The 12,770-nt window shown below is 36.3% G+C and overlaps 1 protein-coding gene across 1 annotated transcript; it reads left to right on the top strand.

Annotated features, from left to right (window-relative positions):
• Positions 1-88: 88 nt before the first annotated feature.
• On the top strand, positions 89-12,561 carry DEPDC4 (DEP domain containing 4; the record flags this gene model as incomplete). The annotated part of the gene is made up of 8 exons (XM_009573370.1): positions 89-515; positions 1,059-1,213; positions 1,775-1,961; positions 4,274-4,500; positions 7,931-8,073; positions 8,292-8,417; positions 9,867-9,945; positions 12,389-12,561. Coding segments are annotated over 8 exons (1,517 nt in total), but the record flags the coding sequence as incomplete, so codon positions are not given.
• Between the last annotated feature and the right edge of the window lie 209 nt (positions 12,562-12,770).

Raw genomic sequence — 12,770 nt, forward strand, 5'->3', positions numbered from 1 at the left:
AATTAACTTCACCGAGTAAAAATATTTTTTAAAATGTTAAAATAAAGCTTTATAAACATTGTAAAACTTTCATATAAATATTTTGCAGATTTTGGTGGTCCTTTTCAAGCAACTCAGCTGTGGAATAGTATTATTCATGCTCTTCACAGTCAGGTGGAAATCAAAAGACGTAGACAACATCTGAAAACATATAAAAACTGTTTCACTGGCTCAAATGCTGTTGATGTGGTACTGAGCCATCTTATGCAAAGCATGTACCTAAGCTGCAATGATATTTCTCGGCTGAAAGGAGTCCGTGTATGCCAAGCATTGATGGATCACAAGGTGTTTGAGCCGGTTGGAGCAAAGCTTTACTTATTCAAGAATGAGAAAGAAACAGAGTTTGAAGATACAAACACTAGTCTCTACAAATTTGTAGATAGCAGTCTTACTTCTCTTCTTCCAAGAAAGAATAAAGATAATGAGAGCTTGTCTCCTGAGCAAATCTGCAAACAGAAGACAAAAAGACATTCCAAGTGAGTTACTCTGAACTATTCTGATTTCTTTTTTTTTTTTTTTTTTTTTTTTTTAACCTGTTAAGGCCGGTTAACTGTAGATGAAGTTACATCTATCTAACCCAGGTATTGGAGACTTTTGAAAACTATGTGCCAGTTTTGAGAAATGTCACGCCCAAATCGCAGATGCTACCTAATAGTTCTTGGTAATGTTGAACTGCTTTGATCTACCCTTTGTTATTTAGAATAGAGGTTGGCACAGTAGCATAAGCCTAGGAATCATTTTGTTTTGCAATCAATTGTGCTGAAATCTGAGAATGAGCTCATTGGCATGAATGAGCTACTTGCTGGAAGCTGGTAAAAGAAATAGAACTAAAAAACAGTATTTGGAATCAATATCCTTGCCCTTTCCACAAAGCAGATGTGGATGATTGGTTTTCTAGCAGCGGGATAGATACAATGAAGCCCTAAAGTCCTGATTTAATAGCAATTTAGGAAGTGATGGAAAGATAAATGTGTCCTGATCCTATTTGTTATACATCTAATTTTTTTTTTCCTCCTAAGCAGAACGAAGTGTGAAACAACACTTTCAAACCCCTTAGCATTAGAAGCATCCAATAAAAAGAGGGTAGAGGAGCTTTTTCGATCAATAAATGTTCATGCATCTTTACCTCCAAAGATCATGGTTAATGAACCAACTCATCTGCTTTCAAAAAGAGGTGAGGATTGAATTTTTCTTTTAAAAACCTGACTGTTCTTCACTGTATCTGCTTGGAGTGAGTACCTCATTTCTGTTAAACACTGCCCCTCAGAGTCCTAAATTTAACATGTCACTAATGACAAAATAGCTAAATGAGTGCTAAATGAGTAAATGCTCATATTAAGTAAACTGAAGGAAACAAAACAGGATTAAGTTTTTGCAGGATGGTGCTATTCTACTTATGCAAATACCACTTCAGAAGGAAATAGTTTTTAAGATTAAGTACACCTGTATTACATTATTCCTTTGCTGTTCATTTGTCTTTTCTGGTACGTATTACTAATTAGGGTAGGTTATTACTAATTCTAATATGATGGGGGAGAGAGATGTTCTCTTTAAAGCCTTATTTCTTAGCATTCCTATTTTGATCCCTTCTTCCCCAACACAGAAACTTCACACTGTGCTGTTACCTTGTTTTCTTTGAACACTTAAAACATTCTTGAGTGAGTAAAAATGAAGGTTAGTGTTTTACGTAAGATCTTAGTTCTGAGGGTGTTTTTTTGTTTGTTTATGGTATCAGTAATAGAAGATGTCTGGAAACAGCAAACTCTGCTACGACTGCTGCAGTTAATTGATGTTCCACTTCTAGAAGATATCTTGGTGTCTTCAGTGAAGACAAAACCAGACTGTTTTGGCAAAGAAGAAGACCTGATTATCTCAAATACTTTCCTGGACAGAGAGGTTACATGTAGCTTAAACTTGCCTGAGTAAGTTATACATCTATAAAATGGATTTGTTAGTAAGCGCTGTATTTTACTCTCATTCAAAGATTTGTGTTAAGTGAACAAAATAGACATCATTACACTTGTATACTTGTAGACAGGGGTGGCATTAATGTACTTCTCTTTGTTGACTTCAGAAGTGGTGAGGGAATTCACAAAAAGTATATGTTTAGGATTGGACATTTGAGGATTTTAAGTATACATTAAAACTTTACCTTCAAGTGTCGAAAACACTCATAGTTCCTAGACCAGACACTTCACTCTTAGGTCTCTATAACAGATATTAGAATTTGAAAAAAATTATTCTGAGGCTTTTAGTTTGTTTGTCACAGTTCCTGGTGGTGATGCTGTGAAGATACAAAGTCAATAAGGCATCTATTTTAGCAACAGAAAAGGAGAAGCTAAACTGTAGCACTGAAGAATGCTTATATCATGAGAATATAAAAGTGGCTGCATGTCATCAGTGCTCTTTTTCTTAGATGTTCTCTTATTTTTGTAGTGTTCCTGTTGACTGCACTTGGCCTGATCTCTATCTTAGCATGTACTTTTAAAGAATATGTCAAGGCATGTCTCCTTATGTCAGTATGTCTTAGTAATGCTTATTTCTGTAAAATCAATACAGTTGTTATAAGTTTGTGAGATTGAGGTCAATCTGTGTACCTAAAGAAATTCTTTCTTATAGTTCTTATGTATTCTTGTTTCAGGCAGAAAATAGTAATATTTTTACATATGTTTAGAGTTTTATATAAGCTAATGAAACTCCTGGTTCCAAACTAGATTTATTGCTGGATAGCACCTTAACTCCATGGGTTTTTCCTCCCAGAATGGCTTATCGAACACTGTTTCTTTTGAGCTTTATACTTCCGTTGTACTTGATGGTGTGATTGGTGGGTTTATGTCTCTTAAAATATCTCATATGTGGTTCTTACTCTGTGTTATTCTGTGTTAAGTGTCTCTAACATTTGGGTCTTTGCTAATATAGCAGATGAGTGTTGAGAAAATTCAGTACTTGCTTCATTACTTTATTCTGCAATTACTTAAGTGCGGAGCTCGAGTAGCATCTTTGTAGACAGTATATTATTTAGGTCTGGCTTATAGCATGCCTGAGAAATGGAAGATTCTAGGTATGAAGAATAGCCACCAGTATTACAAATAGTTGTAGGATTAATTGCTCCCAATATGGAGGTGGGGGAATAAGCATAATTTATATCTCAAATTTTCTGTCTTCAGTTTTCAAGTAGTGTCATGTTATGCTTGAAATAATCTACGTGCTCTGCATGTAGGTACTTAAAAACTGTAATCAAATCCTGCTTGCAGTGATTGCACTGCTCATGGGATCATAACTAAAGGGAGGTCATGATCCTATTTCTACTTTACTGTATTACCCCATTTATGCATCCAAGAGTTCCACAATCCTTGTTGGCTGCAGCAGTTCTAACAAAAGTTCATGCTTATCTAGCTGTCCAGCAGCAAGTTCAAAATCTTTGTTTCTGCTCTCCGTGCTAAAAATAAGATTCTGTGGATCTTAAATAATATTTGCATCTTTTCACAAGTTATTGATTCAGTTCAAATTATTTTATATCCAGAGAGTCAGATAAAAGTCATTCTCTCTCTGCCCCCCACAGTTCTATAGTTTTAGATTTCTTCTGTACAAAACGGTTGAGTTAGTGACTTTTTCCTCTGACCTTCCAGCCTCTCTGAACAATGAGTTGTCTACCTGAATTTTCGGTTCTCCTTACATTTTCTCTCCCTAGTTAAGTCATACAGGCAACAAATGCTTAAGAAAACTCATGCTTTTGCAGTAGGACTGCTTCCACAGTCTTCTGGGATTTAAACTGTTTTTATTTTTCTCTGTTTTCAAACTAATTGTCTTGTTTCTCTTCCGTAGAGATCTGGTCCCTTGCTTTTTCACCCTGGTTAGCCCTGGTGGGTTTTCATTGTGTGTGTTGGAGTAATAGTGGGGTGGTGGTTGATTTTAAATACTAGCTGAATCAGGCAAGTGTCCTCGGATCAGTGATAGTCTGGCGTGATTGCAGCTTGTTTTGATCTGGGCATACCTCAGATGTATTGTCTGCAGCATGGGAAAACCATGGAAGTTGCTTAATTTGAGCAGGTCCTTGAACTACTATAGTGAAGTAAGTTACATAAACTATTTAATAAGCAACAGGTTTAATGCTGTGGTTCAAATGTGTGACTATACCTGCGTGGTTATTTCTATCTAATTTTCTTTAAAGGATTAAATAAGAATAGGCAGAGCATTTTAAAGTAAGCACTAAAACTAACTTTTCCTTCTACAGGCTTGACAAATGGCTCTATGCTGCAATTGAATGCTTGGAGTATTTCCCAGACCAATTCATAGTGATGGTTAGTCAGCAATTACCACAAAGCACTAACAAATCCAGCAGTCTGAATATGTACAAGAAGATTCTTTTTGACATTATAATAAAGTATTATAGTCAAAAGAAGGACTGCCTTCTTGCCACTCAGGATCTCGATATTCATTCAGGAATTATAGAACTTATAGGTAAGAGCAACCTGGAACAAAAAATACAAGTGAAAGCTGTATAAAGGATGTAACTTACTAAGCGTTAATTGACTGAATCATAACACCATTTGCAATGCTATTGCAGATGCACTTTAATTTATAGGTTGGAAGGGAATGCTCGAGGTCGCTAGTCGGAACCTCTGCTCCAGGCAAGGACAAATTTCAAAGTTAGATCAAGTTGCTTAGGGCCTGGTCCAGCTGAATTTTGAAAATCTGCAAGGATAGAGATTCACCAACCTCTGTGTGTGATCTTTTCAATATATAACTACTCTCATTGTGAAAATTTCTTACCGCTAGTCAGAATTTCCCTTATTGCTACTTGTGACTAATAACATAAAAGTAAAATCATTGTGTCGTGATTTAACCCCAGCCAGCAACTAAGCCCCACACAGCTGCTCGCTCACTCCCCCCCGGTGGGATGGGGGAGAGAATTGGAAGAGTAAAAATGAGAAAACTCGTGGATTGAGATAAAGACAGTTTAATAGGTAAAGCAAAAGCTGCGCACGCAAGCAAAGCAAACCAAGGAATTAATTCTCTACTTCCCATCAGCAGGCAGGTGTTCAGCCATCTCCAGGAAAGCAGGGCTCCATCATGCATAACGGTTGCTTGGGAAGACAAATGCCATCACTCTGAATTCCTCCCCCCCTTCCTTCTTCTTCCCCCAGCTTTATATGCTGAGCATGATGTCATATGGTATGGAATATCCCTTTGGCCAGTTTGGGTCAGCTGTCCTGGCTGTGCTCCCTCCTAGCTTCTTGTGCACCTGGCAGAGCATGGGAAGCTGAAAAGTCCTTGACTAGCGTAAGCACTACTTAGCAACAACTAAAACATCAATGCGTTATCAACATTATTCTCATACTAAATCCAAAACACAGCACTATACCAGCTACTGGGAAGAAAACTGACTCTATCCCAGCTGAAACCAGGACACGTTGCAGTCAATTTTTCTTGTTAACCAGAATAAGGTTTTGTAAGTTCTGGACTTAGGGCTTTTTTTAGTAATAGAAGTTATTTAAAATGATAAAAGGGGCTGTTGAGATTGTGATTCAGGCTGTGATATCCCCCAAAAAACCCTCCCTACATACGCTCACAAGTAAAACAGAAGGGTTGAATTTAAATACAAGTTTAGGATTAATCCTACTCTAAATAGGCCCTGTTACTTTTTCAGTTCTGTAGGGCCTATGGGGTGTTATCAAAAGTTTCAGGTTTTTAGAGAACTATGATAAGCTTACTGGCATAGGAGCACAGTTGGCCTGCGTAAAAATTGGAGCAGAGTGGTGGATCCTGTGGCCAAAACCTCATGAAAATACAGAAGGCAATATATTTATCAGTAGTATTTTGCTACGGAGAAAAAAAAAACTAAATTATAATAGAAGTCATGAAAGGGAAACTATTGCAAAATTACATAACCCATCCACAAAAAAAATATGCCAATTTGAAATAACTGTCTTAGCTATTGGTAACTTCTGCTAAATGTTCACTTAAAGATATTATAGTTCATGTATGCACTTTAAATACAAAACTGATATAGACCAATATTATAGCATATTACTAAATTAGAGAATCAAAACAGCCAAATCTGTAGGCAAGGGAAAAAGACAGTACCGTAATTCTGCTGAATTACTCTAATGCTTTATTTGTCTGTAGGTCTTTTCTTTATTAAGTATCTGCTTGATCTGAACTACATGACCCATGAATGTCCAGGGCTATTCTGCTTTCTTATTCTTGCTTTAATTTTGTCATCTTTCTAACTTGAGTAAGACTATCTCACAAGCAGTTTCTAATGCTTTATTTCTTTTTGATGAAGTGGTAGCCATAATTTTATCTTTAGAAAATGATTCTTTGTTTGAATATATTAGTCTGTGTTCTTGGTCCTCAGCTGTGTTCTAGTTCATACTAGATCACTATTAGGAGATTGTGCTTAACTATTTTACAACCATTTTTCCCTCTCAGTGCTATGGAATAGATTATGGTCGTCAGTGCATAACAACTTGGATTCTAATAAAAATTTTCAAGTAGAATCCAGTGCAGTTAACCTTACTTTAATAAAGTGCTGCTGTTCTGACTCTAGTGCAAGAGAGAGCTCAAACTAGCTACGAACATCTACATATTTAAAACACTTTCAAAATTAATTTAAGTGCTGCAGTTAGCTAAAGTACGACTTCATTTTCTTATCAATCTATATACGGTTATAACTGTATTTCCCTCAGTTGTTAAACAGTTTGATTTAAGATGGCTGGTAATACAGATCTGTTGTGAGGGCAAACATGTTGCCGTGCTTGTTGCATTTAAAATAAACAGATCTAGAGTACTCTACTTACGTTACAGATTAATGCAGTTGGTCAAACTAGTCCATGTGGTTTATTGAACCTTTTTTCATTGAAACTTTTTCTTTTTTTTTTTTTTTTTTCCCCTACAGTCTTTTAAAGTAACTCAGTAAAGCTTTAATCACAGATCGGAGAAACTCTTAAAATTTTCTCTAGAAATGATTTAACTTCCTGTCTTCATATCTACACTTTTACCTGTCTTGATCGTGTCCTTTGGCAATTCTCTTTCCTGCTTTTTTGTCTGCCCGTTTTTTTGGAAAAGGGTCACTTACTTGCTCTTTTGGTGTTCTTTTTAAACAAAGACGGTTTCAAATGGCTTGTGGTACATCCCTGAAAGTCCTGGATTATTTCTTGTAAAATATGACCTCTGTCCCAGTAATAGGACAGAGGCCAGAAAATCATATGTAGGTTCTATTCTTGTGTCCACCCTTATCTTGCTCTTGCTTTAAGAAAGTTACTTGACTTTTTGGTAGTTCCTCCCTTTCAAAGTGAAGATAACTAGAATTATCATCTGAAGGGATTTTTATAGGAGATTATTTCCACCTTATCACATTTCCTTGAGAAACTTGTAACTTAATGGCTTAAAAAAGGGGGGGGGGGGAATGCCAACCAACCAACAACAAAAAAACGAACAAACAAAAAAAAGGAAACCAAAAAAACCCAAACAAACAAAATAAAACCCCAAATAAACAAACAAAACCTCAAAGCAATGAGAAAGTTAGAATTGTTCAGCTCACTAATTACTTTGAGATGAATCCTGGAATATAATATGAAGGTGTGTAAACACAAACAGCGCAAACATCACTTCAGTGTTTGCACATTGTACACAGAATATAGTAATATCCTGTATATGTTGTCTAAGTACATCTGTTCCCTGACTAACTATGGGACAAAGGTTTTAAGCTTATATTGATTAAATGCTGTATTGAGTCTTGTCAAAAGGTTTTAGAAGTCACTGAGATAACCTGCTTTGTTTGGAAGGAAAAACCAAAAAAAATGGGGTTAATACTGGAATTTAAGTATGTATTCTTGACTCTGAAAATGAGCAGTTGCACTGGATACACTGTTTTACTCCATTGCAGAAAAAGGAAAAACAGATCAAGCACTAGAGGCATCACAACTTTATTTAAAATTATTAGCACCAAATATCCGAGAAGAACTACATAGACTCCTGACATTCATAGCCATTGCATCTGAATCTGAAGGCTACAAATTACAAAAACAAGTAAGTATCTGTTATGTTTAGTGTGGGAAATAGCACTTTCCCATAGTAAAGCTAACTTGTTCCCCCCCCAGCCCCGAGTTAGAATTATTCTGTTTACTACCTTCCAATGCAGTTTGTTTTAAAACAAATATCAAGATGTTCTTCCCACTGTTATACTTAGACTTTGCTGACACATTGCAAGTAAATCTAATGCCAAATCTGGGTTTTTCTTTTTCTAGTTTGATAACAGATCAGTGATCATCAAGACTTGCACAAAGTTCATCTTACAAAATAAGACATTGTCAAAACCACAGGCAGAACTGCTGACTCAGTTTTTGATGGACAATCACTCCGAGCTCTTCAAGGTACCATTTTCCTTACCTCATTGGCTTTGTCATTTTAAATGTTAAATGGCATGAAGTTCCTTTTTGGAGATGAGAGGTCTGAGGATCGGAGTTTAATATTCCATCTGTTACAGTTTAATGGTACAGTCAGTAGGGCAAGAAGCTATTTCAGACTATGGAGGACAGTTTTTTGAGAGCTTTGCAATCCTTTACATATAATATCCTCTCTCTTTATTTGCATCATTTGTGTTAAGAAAATATTTCAAGTATTAAGAAATTTTTATAGAGGCCTTTTGGCACCTTGTTTCTGATCGCTGTCTACTAAATTTTTAGGCTTCTTAGTGTCTTTCTCCTTTAGAAGTCAGCTGACATACTCTGAGTGATATATAAGATGGCATGCTCTGGTGCCCCAACGGACATGTACAACTTTGACAACTCTTAAGAATTTCTTTTGGTATTTTGAAATGTTAACTTCTAAATTAGAGAAAATAAATAGAACCACAAAATGAAATGGCCTTTCTATTTAACTTGATCAGTTATGTAAATATACAGATATATTTTATAGTCTCCTTTATTTATGTTTCATTATAGTAATGCATGTGAAAAGAAGCAATCTTCCCAGACCCTATGTTGACTTTCTGAATTCAACCAGTGCGTTAAAGTTGTGATGCTTTGCTGCTGTTTTCCTCAATTATAAAATTCCTCATTACAACAGTATCCTAGATAGAGAAGAACTAATTATCTCAGCTGTTGTACAATAGCTGTAAAATGCTCTAAACATTTATTGTCCAGTTACAAATAAGCCACACAGAAGCATTGATTTGGTTCCAATAAAATACTCTTTTTTAGATCTTATGCAACACATTCATTTCCACTTCTGACCTCAGCTAAAGAGACATGGGAGATTTTTTTTTTTATTAGCTCCAGTTTAGTTTGCAAGTATCAAGTGGTTACTGTGAGTTTTGTATGTGTTAATATACAGCCAAAATCAAATACTTTTTTTTTTTTTTTTTTTGCTATTAAGCGTTCTGACATGAGGGTTAGGGCTTTGATTCATGATTGGGGATGGAGCCAGATCTGACAAATGAAGTGCCCACTGCTTCATAGCAGTGCCAGCAGAGTGGATGGTGGCTTGCTCTTTCACAACTGCAGTTGAGAGCCTTTTGTATTATATAAGCTGAAATCAGTTCAAGGTCTACACTACAGTTTTTGCCGTAGTTCAGTGGAAAACAACACCTAGAACATCTTGCCTCCTATTTCTTTGGCCAGAAATATCAGGAATAAACATATGTAGAGGTGTTTTAGTGCAATTTTTTGAGAGATTCTGAATGTGTACCTAAATAAATGTAGGCATAGATTCTTCTGCAGTTAATTATGTGATTTTTAAATTGATCATCTGAAAGCTTTAGATTCTCAAAATACAGAAGTATTGTTTTTTTAACTTTTTTCTTTGTTGGATTATATTTTCAGACTCCTTTAACTCTTCTGGAACTAACTAGTCGGAGACTTGAGAGTTTGCTAGAAGGACAAGATCCAGATATCGATTCAGGTAGATGATGTGATACACATTTTTATATAACCCTTTCTATACAAATCAATTTATTATCAGTTGACTATAATTTTGCATAGACTGTGTTCTTTTCCTTTATTAGAAGTGAAGCATTAAAGTGACTAGTGGCTAATTCACCAAATAATTAAATTATCTGCTATAAGCAAAACACTGACCTCTGAATATTAGAGAACAAGGATTCTATCAATTATCTAGTTTGAACACGTTACAAAATTTTTTTTACCAAATAATTACTTCTGGAGAAATTAATGCAAAATGTGCTTCCTGAAGTGACTTGCTTGTAATTTGATTTATGAATTTGATGTGATTTTGTATTTAGGAACAGCATTCTTATATTTCTGTCGCGAGACACCTAAAAATTCTTATAGACCTCAGTAGTTTGAGGTTCTAATAGATGACTTGAGCACAGACCTTGATTGTTTAGTGTTTTGAAGAACTCTCTTCCTTTACTGGGTAAGCACAAAGTTTATTAAGAGATTAAGACTTACAGTGTAGCCTGAAAGGAAGGCATTTGACACTTGGTGTGTATGTGGGATTAGTGTTTTCCAGCTCATTTCTTTTATGAGTTAACATTCCATCTGGCCTTGCTGCCAAAAATATCTTTCAGCACTGTGATTAAAAGGGTTGGCTTAAATAATTGAATTTCTTTCTGACTCTTCAGCTTCTTCCTTTTGAGTTCTGTATTGCCAGTGCATTATGTGTTTAAACATTGAAGAGAAACCATTAGGGAACTGAATAATACTGTAAGTTATTGTGCTGTTTAATACTATATTTAATAGAGCAGCTGTTTGGGAAGTAGTTGTGGTACAGAATCTTTTACCATCTTTTACCATCGTGTTGGGTTCTAGAATGTGTCCAAATTGCTTCCAGTTCAACGTTCTGAGTATCACATGTTGTGTAGTCAAAGAATACAGAGATCAGCAACAGAGGAAGGGGTTGCCTGTCTACAGTATTCTTGGAGCCTGTGTGATTTCCATTAGCACATTGAACAGACAACTGAAGTACAAACCCCATACTATATTCTCCCTAAGTTTTGGAGTTTCAATCTGTAAATGCATATAGATTCAGTCTGCTTGTTGAAATAGCTAGTCTGAGCTGATTGTAAGCTCTCCAGCATGGCATATTCCTGTTTTCCTGTGTGCCTCATGTTCTGGTGTCATTTTCCCTTTTCTCACGGAGGAGACAGGAGGAAAACCTTTCCTGAGAGCTACTGAGCATTCTTAGCTGGTGAACTTCTGAAGTGCAGGTGGGAGCAGGAGGGAAGGCTGGGGGACCCTGATAAGAAAAGGAGTCCTTCTATTGCAGGAACGTGATCATTAGGTCTGCTGGAAATAAACTTTCCTAAAAACACTGAGGGAGCTCTGGGGTTGGTTTTAATCTAGTAAGCCACTTGAAACCGCTGGAGTAAAGGATCCACCCTGAAGTTTTAAGAGTTAATCTCTTTGCCAGAGGTTGTTAAGCTTTCCCTTTTTGAAAGAACTATGTTTTCTTGACCTGATGCTACTAAACCATAAAAAGCATTTCACATTTGCTGTTCGACAGACTCATTGTAAAAGAAGGGAAGGACAGGTCCACATGAAAATTCTGGCAGCTCAGGTTATTACCACTCTCTATGTGAAGCCTTAAGGAGACGGTGTTTGTACAGAAGGAATAGTAAGAATTTTTTCCCCTTTAGGCAATTGACATTTGTTCAACCAACTTGCTCAGTAATGTGTGGAGTTGCTGAATGCCAGTCTTTCCTCAGGCCAGAACTCATCTGTCCAATGACGGGGCCTGAATCCTTGCAGGGCAGTACTTTACTGCATAGGTTCACAACGTTTTATAGCTGAATAGTGCTTAAGTTGCGTATCTCTCGGGCTCCAGTTCCTTGCTCTGCCCTCACCTGGAACTGCTGCCTCTTCCATCACCTCTGCTTCTGGTGCCCAAACCATGCTGAGCTGTATAGTCACCTAGAAGTTCCTGAATTCTATTCCTGAATTGACAGGTGTGATTCAGAGTCAACTGTTTCTCCGAAGTACTTATTCATTTGCATTATATACTGGGCCTTGCTACGGATCTGATTCACTCACAGGGAATCATTGGATCATGACAACTACAAGGTGCCATTCTTGTCATGTAGCATTCTTCATTATGGCTTCTGTTTGCAAGAACTGTATTGGCTTTTTTTCTTGCAGGCCTGTTTGCAATAAAAAATCATCTGTGATATTGCAATTGTAACATTGCTTTTCAATTTTATTTTTGCAATTCATGTTTAGGTGTTCATCCATGCTCAGTGGAGGGCTGTATGTTTCACATTGTTTGTAGAGAATTGTAATCACATTTGAACTGGAATATCAATATACCTATGTTTCTGATCATATTTTTTAATCAGGCTCTTACATGATGCATTAAACTTAATCTGAACCTCTGATTTCTTACAAAGGCTTCACCTTCTGTCAGCGCGTGACAACTAAAGAATATGAAGATCAAAAACAACAAACAAATCAGTATGTTCTTGCATTGGCTCAAGCGGTGGACAATGACCTCACTATTCCTTTAAAGCAGAAGAAGAAATTAATTAAAGAATTCCGAAAATACCATTCTCGTCTATTGTAGTGGTTGTAAAACTACATGTGAATTTTGTACTCTAAATGGTTAGACATCAATACAGCCTTTTTTTTTTAAAAGGGGGATGCGTATGAAAATTGCTCATGATACAAACCATTTTCTTCTTGTGTCCTTACATCTTCAGTTACAGGAAACTACAACTATCAAAATTACTAAGCTGCTAAAAAGCATGAATTCTAATTAATGACTCTTTTAAG

The sequence above is a fragment of the Fulmarus glacialis genome, unplaced genomic scaffold, assembly GCF_000690835.1.
Source record: "Fulmarus glacialis isolate BGI_N327 unplaced genomic scaffold, ASM69083v1 scaffold8972, whole genome shotgun sequence".
Classification (NCBI taxonomy): domain Eukaryota; kingdom Metazoa; phylum Chordata; class Aves; order Procellariiformes; family Procellariidae; genus Fulmarus; species Fulmarus glacialis.